Source organism: Rhododendron vialii, chromosome 9a (genome assembly GCF_030253575.1).
Source record: "Rhododendron vialii isolate Sample 1 chromosome 9a, ASM3025357v1".
NCBI lineage: Eukaryota > Viridiplantae > Streptophyta > Magnoliopsida > Ericales > Ericaceae > Rhododendron > Rhododendron vialii.
In genome coordinates this window covers 6610881-6633149 of record NC_080565.1, presented here as the reverse complement: position 1 = coordinate 6633149, position 22269 = coordinate 6610881, and the positions used below count along the sequence as shown (strand labels likewise).

At 36.1% G+C, this 22269-nt stretch overlaps 1 protein-coding gene and 1 long non-coding RNA gene across 2 annotated transcripts; one reads left to right on the top strand and one right to left on the bottom strand.

Annotated features, from left to right (window-relative positions):
* Nucleotides 1–2309: 2309 nt before the first annotated feature.
* Nucleotides 2310–4076, bottom strand: LOC131300884 (uncharacterized). The gene is made up of 2 exons (XR_009191095.1): nucleotides 3780–4076; nucleotides 2310–2627 (listed from the first exon to the last, which is right to left on the bottom strand). It is a non-coding gene; the product is annotated as an uncharacterized LOC131300884 (long non-coding RNA).
* A 913-nt stretch (nucleotides 4077–4989) lies between these two features.
* Nucleotides 4990–13863, top strand: LOC131300881 (chalcone synthase 1-like). Its single transcript, XM_058326895.1, has 2 exons — nucleotides 4990–5238; nucleotides 12582–13863. The coding sequence occupies exons 1-2, from the start codon at nucleotides 5061–5063 to the stop codon at nucleotides 13571–13573; spliced, it is 1170 nt and encodes a 389-aa protein (XP_058182878.1). The 5' UTR covers nucleotides 4990–5060; the 3' UTR covers nucleotides 13574–13863.
* The last annotated feature ends 8406 nt before the right edge of the window (nucleotides 13864–22269 follow it).

Sequence of the window (22269 nt, the reverse complement as noted above, 5' to 3'; positions counted from 1 at the left end):
AATGGTGATATACATTAATGTATACCTACCCGTCATTAATGTTATACTTACTATAGAATAAAGATTACTTACCAAAGAATATGGCTAGAGATACCACAAAAACTGAATTTTTACGATGGACTAATATTCATTGATAAAACTTACCATGTGATTGACAATACTTACCATGAAATAAGGAAACAACGACTATATACTTAGACCAGTTTTACCACACAAACTTATTCACGGTTTGTCAATTGCCTTGTTTACCTACCACCAATTATGACATTAATGGTACTAGGTTTCTCCACACCTACCTTAAACCCTGCAAACTTATCCACTCTAACTCCTCTTGCTCCCATTCATCTCTCCTCTTGTCCAAAAAGCTCACATTCATCTCTTCTCTTGTCCAAAAAAATGAAGATTTAAGAAGAACCTCCATAACAAGTTGAAGAAGCTCACAAAGTAAGTTTTCTTGAAGAATAAACTGAAATTAGTTGTGATGATTACCTCATACCAACTTACCAAATGATCATAAGTTGAAAAATCACGAATAAGTGTTTCACAATAATCTAATGAAGCTATTTTTACGTTTTTTTATGGTTATACTTACATTTACTATGACTTTTTATACCTCTTTTTATTGTATTTTTACTACGGATGAAAACCGTTTTTAGGAACTATCAGGAGAATAAGTTCTCTATATTCCTGGTAAGTATATCCAGAATTTAGTAAAAAACCCTTTTGTTATGGTAATTATGATTATGGAAATGGTAGGTAATCTCCATAGGTAGCAGTTTTGCTTGCCATACCATAGGTAATATAGTATTTGTGGTTAACATATGTATGTTAGTTTTTACCATTGTAGAGAACAAGAAAATGTGGCAATTGTAGAGAATCTGGTCACATAAGAACAAGAAATCCTGAGAGTGTGCAAGCCCAGTTCCATGGCAGCAACGTTGGAGGATGGGAAGATGATTTCGGACAAGGATTGTGAAGGATAAATGTAACCTTTATTTGTAATAAGGCATTGAGTAGGGACAAAAAATTTATTGTAATCTTTTAATTCAGTAAAACTAAGGTAATGATCTGGACAAGAACTTATTTGTAGTCATGGTAAGACAGTGAGTACGATTATTGAAATGGTAACAATGCCCAGATTTTAGCAAGGATACCCTATTTATGTGGTAAGTATTGCTTTGGCAATGAGAAGAATGCCCAGATTTATGTAAGTTATTGAGATGGTAAGAATCCCCATATTTTAGTTAGGATACTCTGTATAAATGGTAAGTAATGCTATGGAAATGAGAAGTTCGCCCAGATTTTTGTAAGTACTGTTATTGAAATGGGAAGAATTCCCAGATTTTAGTAAGCACACCCTGTATAAATGGTAAGTAATGCTATGAAAGAGTGGTAAAGCGGGAAGGAAAAATATGGTGGGACTTGGGAGCAATAGCAGCATGTAAGGATGCAGTAGCTATACTTAGTACAGGTGACAATACATAGCCCACCTGAAAACCAAAATTACTTTTTTAGAGATGGCATCTGGTTCGGCCTCCATTACTGATTAATGTGACTAGGAAAAACTTTAACTTCAGGCAAGAGCGTAGTAGAAAAGATTAAGCAAATAAAATGAGGAGGAAAACTTTGAGCAGGAAACTCGGATCCTGGTCGATTAAACTTGAGAAGGGTCTTTTAAAAGCCCATGGCCAATGTACAAGAAGAACAAAGAAATTTACAGAAGTTTCTCAAAAAAAAAAAGTGAACTAAAGCACTTTATTGAAACTTTCAAAACTTTAGTAGAACTCGTTATTGTTACCTGCCAAGTTCTCTTTTCTTCTACAAAGACAACTCGTCTGAATTCCCAGATTTTTATAAGTACTGTTATTGAAATGGTAAGAATTTCCAGATTTTAGTAAGCACACCCTGTATAAATGGTAAGTAATGCTATGAAAATGAGAAGAGCGCCCAGATTTTTTTAAGTACTGTTATTGAAATGATAAGAATTCCCAGATTTTAATAAGCACACCCTGTATAAATGGTAAGTAATGCTATGAAAATGAGAAGCATGCCCAGATTTTTTGTAATTACGGTTATTGAGAGCATGCCTTATCCACTACAATGGATGTACAATCTTTTTCCTTTTTTCGTGGTAAGTATGCCCCAGATTTTAGTTAACACACCTTGTCTATATGGTAAGTACGGAAATTGAAATGGTAAGTACAACTTGGTCATGACGTACCCAATAACACCACCACAAAGGCACATCACAAAATGTTCAGCATTGATCAAACAACAATAGCTACCAAGGCATATCACATTCATCAACATTTGATCGAACAACAAGAGCCATCTATCATTGTTTGTCTCCATGAACCATACAAAAAGGCAGTATATGCCAATTAATGTTTACATGAGCCATATCAATTTACATGAGCCATTAACTGTTTACATAGCACGTCAAGTTTAATGTTAACATGAGCCGTATATCAAAAAAGACAGCATTTGCACTTTAAACCCAACTAAAAGAGACATCTATCATTCTTTGTCTCCCCAACTGTCAACAAATGTTCCATCCATTATAAGGATGCTTAGCAGCAGCTTTATGGTCTTCTTCAACCATTTTTCAACTCTTAAAAGAAATAGACCTGTCAACAGGAAAACTTAGATCAGCTAAGGAAAAGTTCTATGCAAACATGTAATGTAACAATATAACGACTTAAAGAAAATCAAATGCCATCGAAGTCTATGGACCTAAAAGTTAGGATAATATGACAACTAGAACGGAGCTGTGTACCTACAGGTCCTACACCCATCACCACACAAATGCCATCGAAGTCTATGGACCCAAAAGTTAGGACAATATGACAACTAGCTAGAATGCAGCCGTGAACCTAAACGGGCTAAACCCATCACCTAAATGGGCTAAACCCATCACCACTCAGTAGATCATTGCCAATCCAATTTCACACAGAGGCCTTGGTAATGGTATCCAACGACACCAAATTTGCAGTTTAAACTGTCAATCGTACGAAAGGGACTGCCGACAGGGTGTGTACTGCTACACAATATTCGGCAAAGTTTCAAATTTTCATTTCAACTTCAACCAAATTTTCACGATTCAAACCATTGTAAAGTGTCTCAAACTGAGGACTGTCTCAATGAGTAGTTTAGTGTCAAGATGAAAACTTATATTGCTCATGCTATTCTTTTGCAGTACAATAATAATTCCAAAACTCAAAGCTATAATACATAACTCACATAAAGGTGTCGAGTGCTGACATGCATTTAAGTGTTGGATTCGTCTAATTGTCATACCGGAAGACACGAGAACATGGCTGAATTTCACGTTTGTTGGATACATCGATAGGTCACTACATTTTTTTCCTACAGCAAGATATTATTATAAGGGACCAAGCCCAAAAACCTCAAGGATATGGCCTTGAGAAAGGGAAAAAAAGTGATTGTTCTCAAACTTGAACCCATAATTAAACTCGTGCAGTTCAGTTGAACATGAAATCAAGAAAATAATTACTTTTCTCATCAAGTTATGGAACAACCACCACTAAAGATGCTGATGAATAAACCTAGAAATTACCCTCAAAAAAATGTAGCTTTAAGCTACAGAATACCAACAGCATCGATACCCGTTAGGGAAAAACTAATATTCCCAACTGGGTATCCTAATATTGATCAGAAAATGGAAATAGGCAAGAAACCCATCAAATCATCTAACAAAAATAACATTTTCACAGCATAAAAAATGGATTTTCTATATATATGGAGAGAGAGATAGTTACCTCGTTGTTGGCAAAAGATTAGGGCTTAGGGGTTGTGGAGTTCAAGAGGTGCAGGAGCTGTGGAGGTTTCCACCATTGTTTAGAGGAGCAGAGGAGGAAGAGATGAAAGGCGTCTGAGACTCTGCATTAGGGAGCTTTGGAGGAGCTGTGGAGTTGCGTTTGGGAGCTATGGAGTTTTCAATTGGGGAGGCGTGAGGAGAGAGAGAGGCGGAGGGAGGAGGGGCAAAAGATTAGGGCGTTCCAATTTTCAGTCAAAGGGTAACCGGGGGTGGGAGGTAAATAAGGGGGAGGGAAAGTTTTCTACCGATGGTTGAGATTAAACCAATAGCATCCGATGGCTTAAAAACAATGGGAGTATGATGCTCCCAAACCGCCTGGGAGCATCATAGCCGGACGCCTCCAAATTAGTACATTATTACTCTGTATTACTCAAGTACTCCAGTAAGTATATTGGTACAACAAATAGGAACAGATTTTGTGTACTGATTCATCATGGGGTCTATTATGAGTCCCAAATACATAATGCGAGCCATTTACTAAATGCAAAATATTATTTCAAGGACTTCCGCGAAAATTCAGTTCAATCCGATAACTATAGGTATTCAATTCAATCATTTAACTTTTCATTATTCTGAAATCTAAATAAAAAGTTAGATGATTGGATCGAACATCTTTAAGTATCAAATTGAGCTGAAATTTCGCGAAGGCTCTTGAAAAAATGTTTAGCATTTACTCAACGGCTCGGATCGTTTGTGTGGAATCCGTAGTGGACTCCAAGAATTATCTATGCCCAAAATCTGTTCCTATTTGCTGTATCAATAGACTTACTGTTGCTCAAGCACGTTAGTCCATTCCTAGCGGAAAACCTACTATCCTATAATTTGAATAAAAATGAGAAGATTGAATTGAACACCTATACATATCGGATTGAGCTAATTGAAATCTCTAAAATGTGAGTTTTGGTCATGAAATTGCCAACGAAAAAACGAGTTCGGCCTATGGAGCTTACACTAATTTTTCATGGGCCCACTCGATTTTTAAAAAAAAAATTATTGAACGACTCAAATTATCCGTACGAAACCCACCGAACCCCGCATAGCGGTTGGTGTAGAATCGGTATTGGCCTTTGTCGGTTGCTGTAGCAAAGTCTTATTCCTAGCTACCATTTTATTGGTCACCTATATATAACCCACTCGACCACCAAGTTTCTCACAAGTCCTAGCACCTGCACATCACAAAAAAATCCGGTCCTCACTAATCATTTATTTTTCCGGCGGAAAAATGGTCCGTGTAGAGGATGTTCGAAAGGCACAACGGGCTGAAGGTCCAGCAACAGTCATGGCGATCGGTACCTCAACTCCACCAAACTGTATCGATCAGAGCACGTACCCAGATTACTATTTCCGGATTACTAAAAGCGAACACAAGACCGAACTCAAAGAGAAGTTTCAGCGCATCTGTAAGTTAGATATAATGATATCTTTTCCTCTATATGCAGTTTCATGTTGCTATTATTAGGGGTGTGTGGGAGTTCTATTTTTGAAATTTTACACTAGGTATTATGGGTTGTTGGGAGCCCACACTACAAAAATTTGTTCAAGATTGACAACCAAAAAATGTCACTAAACATTGGAAATTAGTCATTAAAACATTTTAGTGACTCAAAGTTTTTTATCAGAGAGGTGTCACTAGTGTGTTGGTAAAACGTGGTTTATAGTAACACGTTTTTAAAAAGTGTCACTAATAGTTATCACCTTTAGTGACACACGGGAGTTTGTTACTCCCTTTGTCTCAAATAGGATGACAATTTTTGAAATCTGTGCAATTTTTCATTACTTATATCTTTTAATCTATAATATTTTCATGAGTTTGAAAACTTTGTATAATAAAACTAATCGAAAATTATCAAATAAGATCTTTATTGCATATTTTTTGAAATTCATATTGAAAGATATGAGAAATTGAAATTGACACATATATCAAAAATTATCATCAAATTTGAAACGGAGGAAGTACTATAAACTCACTTTTAGGGAGAACATGGAGAATTGTTCAAAAAAGTGCTTTCCAGCCCTAACTGAGCCTAACTTCAAGCACCACCAATCATCATTGTGTACCTCTTTTCGTAAATATATATTTACATTAATGTATAGTCAAAGCCGGCACCGGGGTAAAGCCCCCACAAAACCTTGGGCTTGGACAATCCTTCACTATGGACAATCATAAAAAATGTAAATCCAATATAATCTTGATTTTATTTATTTTTTCCTTTTATGTTCTTTTATTTTTTACTGACTATAGTAAATGGACAATTAAGCTTGGGGTCGGACTTGGACAACCCAAATATCGGGGCCGACACTGTGTGTAGTCCATTTAAGCTTCGTTCTGCTAAGAAAAATAAGTATGAACCTTAGCGAAACGAGACTTTATATATAGTATGCTAGCTAATTACCTATTTGTAACACATTTCGTTAAGTTTCTTATATATGAATAGAGTTTTAACTAAGGGAGTGATTTTGCCACTCCCCGTTTTATTAATGTCACTTCCCTTTATTTTTTGATTAGATGATTTGTTTTGTGAGAAAATGGGAGTGACATTAACAAAAATGAGAGTGACAAAATCAATTCTCTTTAAGAGCAAGTACACCAGTTATTAGGTAAAAAAACTAGTAAACAGTACACATTTTTTATTTTACCTATTCATTTTTCTTTCAACACTACACCAATACTATCTATTTAACCTATTTTCTAATAAAATATTATTATCCAACACTATCTATTTAACCTATTTTTTAATAAAATATTATTATTGTTCACGGATAACTATGTACTGTTCACAGTTGTGTGACTATGTACTAGTTGGAGAGAGGGAGGAAAAAGAATTAAAAAAATGTTACCAGGTGAATAATGAAATGGTAAAGATGACTAACAACTGTTTATGGATCTATTTAACCTCATCTGCTGCAAGATGGTTTTGCCCCCTTCCCTAGGTAAAGTAGCTTAGTTTTGTTGTTTTACTATACTGATAAAGTTGCTCTAACTATGCTAGTGAAAGTGCACTCTAGTGCACGTGCTTTTTGCGGGATATTTATCTATGTCGACAACATTAATTTGAAAGAACTTTTAGCAGAGTAGACAAAGCCCGCTTTTTAAAAGAAAAATGTGGAGATAAATGTATAAGTTAAACTCACGTTTAAAATAAGTGTGGAGATAAACGTATTTTGAATAGATACTGATCGGGCTTTTTTCGTTTTCCCTTTTGATCGTCCGCACCGATCAGGCTTCGATCAATATGATTTTTGGTTTTTATTATATTCTCGACAAACTCCGCAAAGTGAATGATTTCGACCATTGAATTGTATCCATCATCGTCCCCCCAAAAATAGAATATTGCAGTGTCTAGTCCCCCTAATTCCACTGTTGATCAGAAGTCGTCTCCTAGTACTAAAATTGCCCTCTTCAATATGTCGTTTGCGAAAAAAGAAGAAGGTTGCACATGCATAACAGCATCTCTAGCTAGCAAAATTTTCAGAAATTAGCTTCGAAATTGTATATATTTAATAATTTAAGAACTAATTGATCTTCTTTCCTTTAATTAGATAATACTAGAATTTGTTGTTAATTGCTATTTATTTATTAGGTATCAACTCTTGTTTTTCTAGATTTACCACTTGCTAATGAATTATCCACATGTTGTGTACTTAGTTGAGAGGATTAAGGATCAAATTAATAACGTCCATCATCAATACATATTGAAAATGATAATATTTCTCGAAAATAAAGACCAGTATTTTGGAAATAGGGGATAATAAATGAAAAGAGATAGAGAAAAAAATGAGAGTAATGATTGGAGAGGAATGGAGTTATGATTAGAATCTAAAATTCAAAACCCTTAAACGAACATGGTCATATGACCTTGTTCGTTTTGGGTATTTTGGATTTAGATTTATAGATTATGAGTGTAGAGAGAAATAGAGTAATGATTGAAAATATGGGTAATAATTAGAGAGAGATTGAAAGAAAAATGAAAGTAATAATTAGAAATAAAAATAATAAGTGAAAAAAAATAGGATAATATTTACAAATTCAAAACCAAAATACCCAACCGAACGGGCTCATAGAACTCATACTGATATTAACTAGCGAACTAAACCATTTTTTTGAAGTTTATGGACATATACATACGTCCCAACAAGAGAATCTAGTTTTTTCTTGCACCATCACTATTACTTTTTGCTCTCTCTCTCTCTCTCTCTCTCTCTCTCTCTCTCTCTCTCTCTCTCTCTCTCTCTCATATTGACACACACTCTCCAGCTAATCAATGGTGATTTTGATTTCAAAATTGAAATGACATGAGGGCTAACTATATATTCTGAATTACTGATTAGTTTGCTTTTAAACATTTTCCGCTATCAATTAATGTAACGCCCCGAAAATTGAGTACGTTAAAAGTAAAATTTACCATTTTATTTAGGAAAAATGTCAATCTCTTTAAAACTTTAGATAGTCACCTACTAATGGTAAAAGAAATTAACGAACTTATTACAACTGAAACTTGTATGAACATAAAACTGTCTGAATCTCAAAAATTTAAATGAATGTCAACTTAAATAAAATTTGAACAGAGCTATCTAATTCTTTGAAACTACTGATAGAGCCACGGCTCCGACGGTCCATCTCTATACTTCTACTCCGTCACCTCGTATTCTCCGGTTGGTTCTTCGTATCCCACACTATCCTCAAAATCTGGCGTAAAATGCCAGAACCACAAAAAGAGCACCGTGAATGAAAATCACTCAGTAGGACACCCGAAGCTACCCCTTTACTAAGAATTACTCATGCATCACATGTATCACAAAATCTCATACATACATACAAGATAACTGTAACCATTCAACATTTCTTCAGTAAACTCACATTTTTATCATTCGTTCACAAAGGTTCACAACCCACAGAATACCAAGCCACCATGCTATCCGATTTTCAGTTTCCCAGTCAACTGACTAACTATGACATCGATTCCCATCCACAACCATCCCAGTACACCATACACCAGGTCTAACTCTCCAGACCTCTGGCATGACTCATGACTTTTGGCTCCCACACACTCAGCCCACTCCTAGGACCCGAGCACGGCCCAAAACCCTTGGCTCCCATACACCGGCCCACTCCTAGGACCCAGGCACGGCTCAAGACCTCTGGCGATATTGCGACTGGCTCACGACCCATGCTGGATATAAGCACCCCAACCCACATTGTCATAATTTTATTCATTAGCTTAATTAATATATCAACATGTCATTAGCGCCAAAATACGGGACTCATGCGTCACATGGGTTTATCAATCACATAAGTCCGAAAATTAACTTACAATGAACATAAAAACACAAATACCAATGTTCAACAACATAAGAATGATAAAAATTCAACTCCAAATATTATGATATTCAACAGTAGCGTGGTTTATTAAGTTAGGAACAACTTTCATGTTTCATGCGAAGTCTAATTTTAATGCTAAACGGGGCCAATTTAAGATTCAAGTCAGAACAACAATCTGCCTAAAATCTGTGCAGCGCAGTCTCTTCCGAAATCTGTATTAAATTCCCTCAGCCTATGATTGGGACGAGTTACACATCAACGTCGCTTACAATTTAATGACCTACAACTTCTGTGTACGTTTTACTTAAAATCTAATTCTTCCGTTAAAAAGGGTAAAAATTGGTTCAAAGACAGATTCAATTTGTTCCGTATTTGCACAACTTTTCGAGATCTATAACTTTTGTGTTATAAGTTTTTCCCGAATCTGCTTCGAAGGGGTCCGAATCTTCTGAACAGAATACAGCGCTCATGAAAAACGTTTTTCACCATTTCGTTTCCGTTTTATACCTTCGATACCCTAACGGTTCGACTCCTTATATTATACATATACTATCCATCGGTCACGTACTTCTCCCTACGATACAAACGTATACAAGAAGACACATACGCAGCAAAGCTAAGTAAAAGTTAAGTTTCAAACGCCCTACCTTTTCTCCGATGAATCAAGCGTTAGCGTAAATAAATGGGAACGGAAACGTTGAGCGATGGGAAAATGATGGCTAAGGACGTATTTTGATAATTAATATCCGTCAATGACATTTTTAGCATTAACAAATGTTTTTAGCTTGTTCTTAGAGGGTATTAATTATCAAAAAATGTCCTGGACCGTCATTTTCCCAAAAATAAATTACCTGATGAGAGAGAGAAGAATTGGCGAGGGGGAGGAGAGGGAGGAAGAGAGGGGATTTATGAAGAGAGTTAATGAGATTAGGATTGCAGGAGTAATATAAGGAGTGTGGAGAGATATAGGTGGGGTGGGGGAGTTAAATGGTTAGGAGAGATATACATGTGACGCGGCGGAATTCACGAGAGACTAGTTAGCGTACTAGTCCAAACGAGATAAACAACTCGTCGCAACGAGCAATTCTTGCGCACAAGAAAGAAAGAGAAAATCTCTGTAATATTATTGATCAAAGCTTAAAAATCTCCTTAATTGAATAGATTACAGCCCTTTTTATAAGACCCTAACCCTATAAATCCTACTGTAAAAGAAATAATAAATCATGCCAAAACAAGCGGCATTAAATAAAAGATATTTCTTAATTAATTAAAATAAAATCCTAATTCTTGTAGACCAAGAATCCTAATAAAGACAGAAATCAAAATCAAACTGAATACGGAAAGTTAATAATTCTAACCTAAATGAAAATATTCCTAGCTAAAATCTTATTCTAAAACAATAAAAATAAAATACAAAAACTCTCCATTTTTGTCCTATATCAGTCTCCTTTTCTTTAAAAGAACTCGCCCTCGAGTTCTCATTAGAAACTTGCCATCTGCCTTTCCAAATAAATAAATATTTAGAATACTTCAACTTCTCGCTCGTCTTCCAATAAAAGTACACTCGCCAAGATAGTTTTTTTGCACACTTCAATTGATTGACAATTTTCACAATACGAGAATTGAGTGAAAACTCAAACTGCTCCAATCCAAGAAAATCAATAAATTGAACGTCATGCAGAAATTCCAATTTCTCTTTATGTTGATCCATAGCAGAATTAATTGGTACATCATGTATGAATGATGTAGCATTAAGAGATCTTGTACCAAATTCACCATTGGGACCACTCATACTTCCGTGTGGCTCACAAGGCTCAATATTAGGGAAGACATCATCATGTCGAGAAATTATAGGTCCTTATTTATGACTTTCCTCTTCCTTTGGTTCTCGTACTTGATACAATGTTGCGATATTTTCATCATTGCTTGCAATTACCTCATTGGTTGCACCTCCATCTAAATCCAACCGATGTTCGAGCATAGGGGCACTCAAACATTCCTCTTTGCCACCAACTTCATCACCACCAGCTTCTTCTTCGTCACCAAGTTCAATCCGATCTCCCTCCTCTTTTGCAACTTCTTCAACATCTTTGACAATAATGGTTGTATTCTGTTGCTTTGGCCCATATTTTTCCTTCAGTAATTCCTCATAGTTCCAGGGCAAAAATCTCTCCACCAAAAGTTTTTTAATTCTCGACCATGCATGAATTCGACGCTTGCCCAATCGATCTCTTGACGATTGTAATTTTAACCACCATTGTAGCGCCGGGCCCGTAAGCTTCAATAATAAAAACCTCCACCTTTGTTCAAAAGGAGTTTTCGTATACTCAAAAAAATCATCAATGTCCAATTTTCAATCCAAACGATCTTCAAAAAATTCAAGACCACTAAATTTTGGCAACTTATTGTAATACCTGAAATTTGTTTGTCGCTTTATCGACTGATAATCATCATGGCCCTCGAATAACTCGCCTTCAAATTCATTCCTACTATCGTAGTGATAATAAGAATATCCTCCGGAGACGTTTTGGTGAATAGGTTGGCTGCGGGCAAATCCCTCAACGCGGTTCCTATTCTGGTTAAGAGGTTGGGGATGGGCAAATCCCAACGCGCGATCCTTCTCAACCCTTTCTGGCCTTTGGCGAATTTGTAGAGTCAACCCATGCAGTAAATCACGGATCTCTGCAAACTGAGTGCGAGTATCTTGACGGATTTCGGCTAACTGAGTGCTTCGATCCTGCATTTGTGTTCGGGTATCCTCCATCATCTTCCTTAGGTCAGCATGCCCACGACCAACGTCAATGGGTGTGTCTTCAACTTTGTTTGGTGACATCGAACCAGGCAAAACCTGGCTCTGATACCACTTGACGCGGCGGAATTCACGAGAGACTAGTTAGCGTACTAGTCCAATCGAGATAAACAACTCGTCGCAACGAGCAATTCTTGCGCACAAGAAAGAAAGAGAAAATCTCTGTAATATTATTGATCAAAGCTTAAAAATCTCCTTAATTGAATAGGTTACAGCCCTTTTTATAAGACCCTAACCCTAGAAATTCTACTGTAAAAGAAATAATAAATCATGCCAAAACAAGCGGCATTAAATAAAAGATATTTCTTAATTAATTAAAATAAAATCCTAATTCTTGTAGACCAAGAATCCTAATAAAGACATATATCAAAATCAAACTGAATACGGAAAGTTAATAATTCTAACCTAAATGAAAATATTCTTAGCTAAAATCTTATTCTAAAACAATAAAAATAAAATACAAAAACTCTCCATTTTTGTCCTACATCAACATGGATAGTTAATTTCTAAGATAACTCTAATTTAAACATGACACTCGCACACACATATGTATAATATAATCAATAAATCCTATTATTTTAATAATTGTAAAAATCGGGATTTTACAATTACAGGTGACAAATCCATGATCAAGAAGCGTTACATGTACTTAACCGAAGAAATCCTAAAGGAAAATCCCAATCTGTGTGAGTTCATGGCACCTTCCCTGGACGCTAGGCAAGACATGGTTGTGGTGGAAGTCCCCAAACTTGGCAAAGAGGCAGCCACAAAGGCCATACAGGAATGGGGCCAGCCCAAATCCAAAATCACCCACTTGGTCTTCTGCACCTCCACTGGTGTCGACATGCCGGGTGCTGACTACCAGCTCACCAAGCTCCTTGGCCTCCGCCCCTCCGTCAACCGCTTCATGATCTACTTCCAAGGTTGTTTCGCCGGTGGTACCGTCCTCCGCCTAGCCAAAGATTTGGCAGAGAACAAGAAGGGCGCCAGGGTTCTAGTCGTGTGTTCTGAGATCACAGCCACCACTTTCCGCGGGCCTAGCGAAACCCATCTTGACGGTCTGGTCGGCCAAGCTCTGTTTGGAGATGGCGCGGCCGCGATTGTCGTAGGCGCAGACCCGATACCCGGAGTTGAAAATCCACTGTTTGAGTTGGTCTCTGCAAACCAAACTATTCTACCCGACAGCGAAGGGGCCATCGATGGACACCTTCGCGAAGTGGGAAGTACTTTCCACTTGCTCAAGGAGATTCCATGGCTCATATCCAACAACATAGAAAAGGCACTAACAGACGCGTTTGAACCCTTGGGAATATCGGACTGGAACTCTATCTTTTGGGTTCCACACGCTGGCGGGCGTGCTATTCTGGACCAAGTGGAGTCGAAGCTGGGCCTTCAGCCGGCGAAGCTACAGGCCTCGAGGCACGTGCTGAGCGAATATGGTAACATGTTGAGCGCATGTGTGTTGTTCGTTTTGGATGAGATGAGGAAGAAGTCAGGCGAGGACGGGCTCAAGACCACCGGTGAGGGGCTCGAGTGGGGCGTGCTCTTTGGTTTTGGACCTGGGCTCACTGTTGAGACTGTGGTGCTCCATAGTTTGTGCACTTGAAATGTGGTTATTATTACTGTATTATATATATTTTTTATCATGACATTGTTTTTGGATTCTCTTATAATGGAAGGTCTTACTTCATACTAACTTCGTGGACGCTCATACGGATTGTCAAAAAATTCAATGTGTGAATGTTCCGACCTCAATAATTAGTATGGAGTAGTAAATGTTGTGGTAAAGGTCACATGGACTTATAAATAAGGGACTTTTGGGCAAGAGATCTACACATCTCTCCCCTCCCCATTGTAATCATTTGCTCTAGTAATATAAAGTCCTCTTTGTGTGTACATCTCCGGATCATTCTAGTATCTCTAATAGCTTGTGCCCACTATTTGTTTCTCCACAAAAAGTGTTAAAATTAAATTGGCTTGGAATGCGAGGGCGTGCCAGGACAAGTCTGTCCGAATTGTTTTTAAGGCCTTCGTGCCTCAAAACCTGACTTCTGTCGAGTGATTGCACTTGGCCTAAAGGGTAAGGCCTCGTGACGGTTCGTTGGTTGCCTTGTCAGGCTAAGGACTTGAAATATTTTCCACTCGTTGCTAGAACAATGGAAAGAAAGATAATGCAGTAAACAAGGATCAAACGAACTCCATTAATCAGTTTAATGAAGTTTGGGTATAAGAAATGTAATAAAACTTTAACTACTTTGAAGTGAATACATGTAATGCTTGAAAGAAATGGGAATATAGGTGCATAAGCTGTGAGCTTTTGAGGTCGTGGACCTCTGCCAAGGCCTCCAAAACTGAGAATTATAGGACGCACAGGCCTTGAGCTGCTTCAAAATACTCCAATGTATGGCTGCCGTGTGGCCTTCTAGCAGAGGTCTAGGCTTGAGCAGCTTCAAAATGGTCCAATGAGGGGCTATTCCCTGAACAAAACGTGCCTTTCACTCCAAGAGAACGGCAAAGGCCTGAGAAACCTCTATTCTCTCTACAAAAAAGGATTTCTGTTCTTGCAGTATCCAGGCCTTTGAGCTGCTTCAACACTCAAACTATTGTTCGAGTGGATTCCCTTCGGGCCCACCACTGGTGAAGACCAACATTCCTATCATTTCATTGGACCTTGCATCTCTCGTGGGCCTTTAAATCTTCTGAACCTGGTTCTTTTCGGAAGAAGAATCGAGAATCAGAAACTCGGGCAAATCTGGGTGAGCTGCTTGTGAGCAGCTTGCCTAGGTCTGTAAGAGTTATGCACTAGTATTTTCATGGGCTGCATGCGTGCCACTTGTTGTGTGCCTTGCATCATTTTAAAAAGCAGGGTCCCACTAGTTCAGACTTTGAGCTGTTTGTGAGCAGCTTCTCCAAATCTGTCTCAGCAAGAATATTCTAGGCCTTTGAGCTGCTTGAGAGCAGCTTCCAGGCCTTTGAGCTGCTTGGGAGCAGCTTCTAGGCCTTTTCTTACTTATTCAAGGCTTTAAACAGAGCTGTTAAAACAGTGGGCCCTTTTCGTACTTGGACCTGAACTCATAGGTGAGTAATGGGCCTTTGCCCATTGTAAGCTTTCTGAGCTTAAGCCTGGTGAGAAAACTAAGGCCTTTACTAATTTGGGTTTGATCTCGAAGGCCTTGCCTTATTGTAGTGACATGCTTTTAGGTTGGGCCTGGACGAGACAAGTTGACTGATTCAGGCCTTGGGCCTTTAACTGATTTGGACCTTCTGAAGGACTTCTCATCTTTTTTAAGAGTCGGGCCAAGCCTGATTTTTATTGGATTGACATTTCGGTCCAATACCACCGGCAAACGACTTTCAAATCCTTCCCAAGCCTGAAATTTTCAGCGAGGGCCGTCTTTGAACCGACCAATCGGCCTTTTGATTTTTTGACCAAAAATGGGTGTAAACACTATCTTAATCACGTTTCCTTTAGTCTGTGGTTGGCACTTTTTGTAGATCCTCCACATCAGAATTCTAAAGTTAGATAATGGAATACTGAGATTGTTGTCTCGGTTTTGAGCTTGGCTAAACAGAGCTATGTTAGAACACATAACTTGAGCATTCATATTTCATGATGTTCTAAGTATTTTAAGCTACGAAGAAGATTTGGAAAAATCAACTATCATAAGACATGGCTAGTTCCTTTTATTCCACTTCTCTTATTAAGTCTCTTTCGTTAACTCCTCCTCCGTCTAAAAATCGTTGTTACCCAGAGCAGCATATTAGTTTAAAGTTCAAATGAAACAACTCTATAGAAGCTTTAGTCCAGCCTAAGTTTCTATGATGTGTAGAGTCCAAGAATAAAAATATTTTTTGTTAGTCAAACAAGGCCATTGTCTTATTTAAGACAATTTAAATGAAAAAAGACATTTTTTGAGGAAATTTGACTAAACAATAATTGGGAATTAAGCTATTGGGCATATGTAGGTCAAAATTCGAGTTGCACACACATCACGTGTGCCCATCCTCTAATACTATTAATCTTTTATGGGAGATAGACAATTAAATAAGCATTGTACATACTATAATAACAATTGATAGATTGCACGTAATCGAATCATATGATACCTTGCTAACGCAGTTGTCGACGCCCATAACTTGGGATGTGCATTTCCTTAGGCGTTAAGGACATGTACCATATGGCTTACACCAAAGAGATGTTCCAAAGTTATGAGACCTTCGCTTAGTTTTATTCTTTTTATTAGATAACTTTGCATTAAAAAATCTACAGTATACTTAATTTCAATTATTTTTCAAAACTGTACAGTCTTCAATTTTTTTTTTCCAAAAAATCCTCACTGGACAATCTTCATTTTTTCTTTTTTTCAAAACCGTAGGAAAAAGCCAATTATCCAAAATTGATTGTGTTTGGTTTGGGTCTAGACTCGATACTTTTTTTTTAGCACGGTTCTTAAAAATTTCGTCCTTCTCTCAAAATTCAAACCAAACAAAGTGTGACTAAAGTTTGAAAAAGGCTACTGAACTTGTTATAATAAACAAACGTTTTTTAATTTTTTGATTGCTTAATAAACAAACGTTTAAAACTAAACTAAGGGAAAAAATATGAAGAACACGCTGTTTTCTTGTGTGTGTACGTACGTGTGATGGTTGAAGATTAGTAAATGTCGGACAATTTTTTTACCATCTCTCCCAAAATGAATTGGTGTTAGCGAATGCTTCAATTAAGCTTTTTATGGCATTGGACATTCCATCCACGAGTCTATTTTTAAAGCGATCGTAAGAAGTGACAATATTGTGTAACCAAATTTATAGGAACACTCTAAACCCAACAGCAAAAGTAATTGTAACAGTGATACGCATGCATGCAGGTAGGAGTACAAATCTAGTCAAAGCTCTGCACACATTCGTCAGCCTTTTTCACAATTGCCAAAAACAAAGGAAAATTTTAAAATCAGCCAAATGGGCTGACGATAGTAGGTGTGTGAATGTGTATTTAAAGATGTAAAAAATGCACAGAAATACGTGTTTTTCTTGTTTTTTAGTGTGTTTATCGTCAGCCCAGTGGGCTGGCAATAGCAAAACCGAAAAACAAAAACTGCAATTTTGCTACTTCTTTTTTTATAATGTATAAAAAAGAGTAGTAAAATCATTTTTCAAACAAAATTGGCTCTCTTTTTTTTTTCTGTGAAAAATTATATAACCATTGGGTTAAAGATCGAAATCGGCTCTTTTTTTTCTGTGAATGAAACCATTGGGTAAAGATGAAGAAACTGAAATAGGAGCTGAAATAGGAGCAGTTGAAGGAAACAATAATTCTAATACCACATGCACTTATACACCGAAAATACATCCACACTCATATGAGTAGTTGGTTTCACACATACTAACACCTCAAGTGTGTGTGGAACTCACCACTTATGTAAGTGTGGATGTGTGTTTGAGTATATAAGTGTATGTGATGCTAGCAAAGTTGTGAAAGGTGTACCCCAAACGAAAAAACAATTTTTTACAATTATTGTTACACAAAAAAAACTGTCAGGGCAAAGAAGGTACTGTCAAATCACTTCTAACCTAACTGCCACAGCCCACGTTCTCCCCCTCTTTTCCTCCGGAGTCCTTCCAGCATTACACTCATTTACACATTCATTCACCAGTCATGCTACTTGTACATATACTTTTATACATATTTTGCACATACATTTTTATGGAGCCTACCTCGAATCCCACCAATATGATTCGAACCACTCATTATTTTTAAAATAATTTTTTAAGAGTGCCTGAAAAAAATCAACTCGAAAAGATATCAGTAAAGACTTTTTTAGAAATCATAGGATGAAATAGTCTTATTCGCACTGTGATTTTTGAAAAAGCCCTTACGGATATCTTATTGAGTTGGTTTTTTACAGAAACTCTTAAAACATTATTTTAAAAATAATAAGCGATTCGGATCATATTGGTGGGACCCAATATGGGCTCCATAAAAATATATGTGCAAGATATGTGTACAAATGTATATGTCCTTACAATTTTTGCTCATTCACTCATCCACACTCACAATAAAGGTGGAGTCCACACACATTCTTATTATGAATGCGGGTGTGTGAATAGATGTGTAAATCAATTTTTCTATGATGCCCCAATGTGGTATTGGGGCATGATGCCCCCATTTAATATGGGCCTTTAGATCAGGTTTTGGATGAATTTGAGCCGTTGGATTAAAACCACCCTCAAAAAGTATGGTGGTTTTGCCTTTTTTTCAGAAAAAAACGTTATCATACTTACCATAAACACTGGCTCTACTTACCATAGTTTATACTGATACTTACCACAAAACATTGTATACTTACCACAACAAAAGATTACACTTCAACGTTTTAGCCCTTTCTCTCTCTAACTTGTTCTCTAGGTAGCCGGTTTTTGGTGAGAAAATAAAATTTTTTGGCTGAAAAATGTACTTTTTTGCAAGAATCTTTTTAATTATTGAAAATTTATAAGTTCACACCACTTTTTGTCATATTCACCCTAGTTTTTGTCATTTTTCTAATCATTTGTGTAATAGACTATCAAATATTGGGTGAAAATATAAATTTAATTGAATAATTTTTAATTTGTAAACAAATTTTTTATAACAAAATTTCAAAACTAAATATTTAAGCCAAAAAATTGCCTTGATTTTTTATTAAATTATTTTTAATTAAAAAGTATTTTACAAATATTATTGAGAAAACATTTATTCATTTATTATATTGAATAACTTACGATTAATGTTGTTAATATATTCCATTAAATTTTTACTTTGTGTATATATGTTTCTTATAACGAATTTTTAAAAATAATAAATATAAACCATATTATTTTAATAATCTCCTAATTATATTTAAATTATTTATTTGAAATGATTTCTGCAATCAATTAACGTGATATTGTAACAATTAGTAATGATTGACTATAGTAGCCAGAGTCATTGGCCAATTGTATTAATGCTATAGTAATGGTTGAGCATTAATACAATTGGATAAAATGAATTGGTTAATGTAGATTGATAATGATCATGTCATTAGTAGATATGATCACCATCATGTCATATTCAATGAGTGATAATTGACTATAGTAGCTAGAGTCATTGGCCAATTATATTAACGTTATAGTGATGGTTGAGCATTAATATAATTAGCTAAAATGAATTAGTTAATGTAGGGTGATAGTGATCATGTAATTAGTAGACGTAGTAGTTAACAATAGTGTTGGTTGTGATCAATGAGTGAATGCTACCATTGGCTAATGTATGAGTAACCAATAACTATTGATCCATAATGGTTATTCCATAAATTATTTAGTTTTATTAATCATTGATGTATTATGCTTTGATTACGAGGTAATACAAATTAAGTAGAACTGAGTGACATTAAATTTATTATGTTAGTTACCTTTTTAACTACTTTTATTATGATCTATTAGTTATGTTACATAAATTCATACGTACTTGTCATTAATGTCATACTTACCATTGAATAAGGCTACGCATACTGCAATACCTGATCATTGTTACCACAATAACATTCGGTTGTTACTTCATGATGTGAATATCCCACGGTTTATGCTAGTACTTTTTTTTTGAAAATGATTCACTTACTACATATTCAGACTTTTTTACCAACTTCTTAGGTGCAACAAGTCTAAAGTCTTGCTTACCATTTTTACCATAGTATAAGGCCACGCTTACCACAAAAATGATCAAACTTACTAATTAGTAACAATTACTTACCAATATAAATTAGAAAAATATATTGTGGTTTGTGATAGTACATACCTCTAGTTATATCAATATATCAAAGAGGAGTATCTCTATTTCGAAACAATAAATTTTTTGTTATTATCTCTTGATGCGATCATATTACGGTTTTTGCTACGTACTACTTAAGAAAGCTTGTTTTAGATGTCATTCTAAGATCATTCTGTGTTAAGTGTGTCTAGTTTGTAGTCAATACATCCAGTATTCGTGGTAAGTGTGTTCATTGATATGGTAAGTAGCTACAATTGCCAAGAATTTTCTTTCCAAGTCTGTGTTAAGTACGTCCAATTTCAAATAAATACATACAGTATTCATGGTAAGTATGTTCATTAACTTGGTAAGTACCTCCAGTTTATGGAATACCCACCAAAATGGTAGGGTATCTTTCCATTTATCAACACCGTTTACACCAATAAGGTCAACCAAAACAGAAAAATCATCAAAAGATTCAAAATAGCCAAGGCATCGCATTTACCAAAATTCATCAAAACAAAGAAGAACCATAATGTCACCCACCATTGTTTCCCAATGTAAGTATTCAATTCATCTTATAAAATTAACCACTCCACACAAGTGTGAAAAATATGTATTACAAGAAATGTTTCAACCACAACCAGGACTACACAGAATGTCACTCAACATAAGGATTCATAAATTCATTTAACACAATTTACAACTCCCAGGACTAACGGACCGCCAAAGTAATGATTGTTTCCCCAACCATCGGTCTTGATCTTGCTCAATGAAAGCCTTCGCCTGTAGGAGCTCGCTCTTTAATTGTTGGACCGTCTATAAGCCAAAGTTTCCTAAATGGACAGAGTAAACAAAGCCCAAATCAATAAAAATTCCTTCGGATGTTGAATATTCAACAATAAAAGGGGAGAAATTACCATACACCGACTCTTTTCTTTTAATAAGCAACAAATCTGCCATTCGTTTGTGAAAGACATAATCCGATATGATGGTCATCTGCTCATGTCTAAATCCCAATCGCAACTTCAATACCACCATGCTAAAGGGAGTTTAAGTTCTTTGTAACTATAAACTACGTTGGTAGAAATTCTCTTACAACTAAGTAATTTTTCCACTCCAACCATGGGTGCTCGAATGGTAACTTCAGTCACAAATTCATTCAAGCATATTGTCGCACAATGGATAGGCAAGAACAGAAAAAAAAAAATTCAGATTTATGTTGTAAACATCTCACGGTTTATGCTAGTACTTATCTTTTGAAAATGATACACTTACTAATAATTCAGATTTTTTTGCCAACTTCTTAGGTGCAACAAGTTTGAAGTCTTACTTACCATACTTACCATAGTATAAGGTCACGCTTACCACAAAATATGATCAAACTTACCAATCAGTAACAATTACTTACTAATATAAATTGGGAAAATATATTGTGGTTTTGGATAGTATATACCTCTAGCTAATTATATCAATATTTCGAAGAGTAGTATCTCTATTTTGAAAAAATAAAATTTCGGCTATTATCTCTTAATGTGATCATGCCACGATTTTTGCTACTACTTACCATTCTAAAAGGATCTACTGACTACATACTTAGCGTTTTTGGCAACTTATTAGGTGCAATAAACATGGAGTTTTGCTTACCTACCACACATATTGGCATTACATGGAGTTTTGCTTACCTACCATACATATTGGCATTAATGGTACTAAATTTCTCTCGACCTACCTTAAACTCTTCAACCTTATCCATTTAGAATTACAAACTAACTCTTCAACCATATCCTTCAACCTTATCAACCTTATCCATTAAGTATGTCCAATTTGAAGTCATTGCATCCATGGTAACTATGTTCATTGATATGGTAAGTAGCTTCAGTTGCCAAGAATTTTCTTCCCAAGTCTATGTAAAGTATGTCTAGCTTCAAGGAAATACATACAGTATTCACGGTAAGTGTGTTCATTGACATGGTAAGTACCAAAATTGATCAAACAAAAAGAGCCAGCGAAACATGAAATCTATTAACAAAAAGAGCCACCAAGGCTAGCAAAAAGAATCAAGTCACAATTGGTGCAATCTACATGACCCAGATTATGTGCAATTTACATCCATCAACAATACAACAAAATTAGCCACCAAGGTATCACATTTATCAACATTGACAAAATAAAAGAGCCACCAAACATCTATTAGTAATAGTGGTTATAGTTTACATGACCCAGCCAGATGAGCAAAAGGTTCACAATGGCTGCAATCTACATGAGTCAGATTAACAAAAAAATGGTTGCAATTTACATTCGAAATAATACACACATCTATCATTGTTTATCCTCCATGAACCATACAACAAAATAGCACCATTAGTTTTTCCTTCCAGTGTTTGAATATTTTAGTTGAACCATCCAAATAAGATCTTGCCATGGCGTATCAAAACTAGCATCATCAAAATGATACTTCTGTCCTCATCAACTAACTGCAAAAGTATTCCTTGCCATGGCGGTAATGTGACCATTATTTTCTTCCTAAAATTGCGACT

What these genes read in the sequence shown, in the direction of transcription:
- LOC131300881 (XM_058326895.1), top strand. Translation starts at nt 5,061, where the DNA reads ATGGTCCGTGTAGAGGATGTTCGAAAGGCACAACGGGCTGAAGGTCCA. An exon ending in AGAGAAGTTTCAGCGCATCT is followed by an intron (nt 5,239 to 12,581) that starts GTAAGTTAGATA and finishes TTACAATTACAG; the next exon opens with GTGACAAATCCATGATCAAG.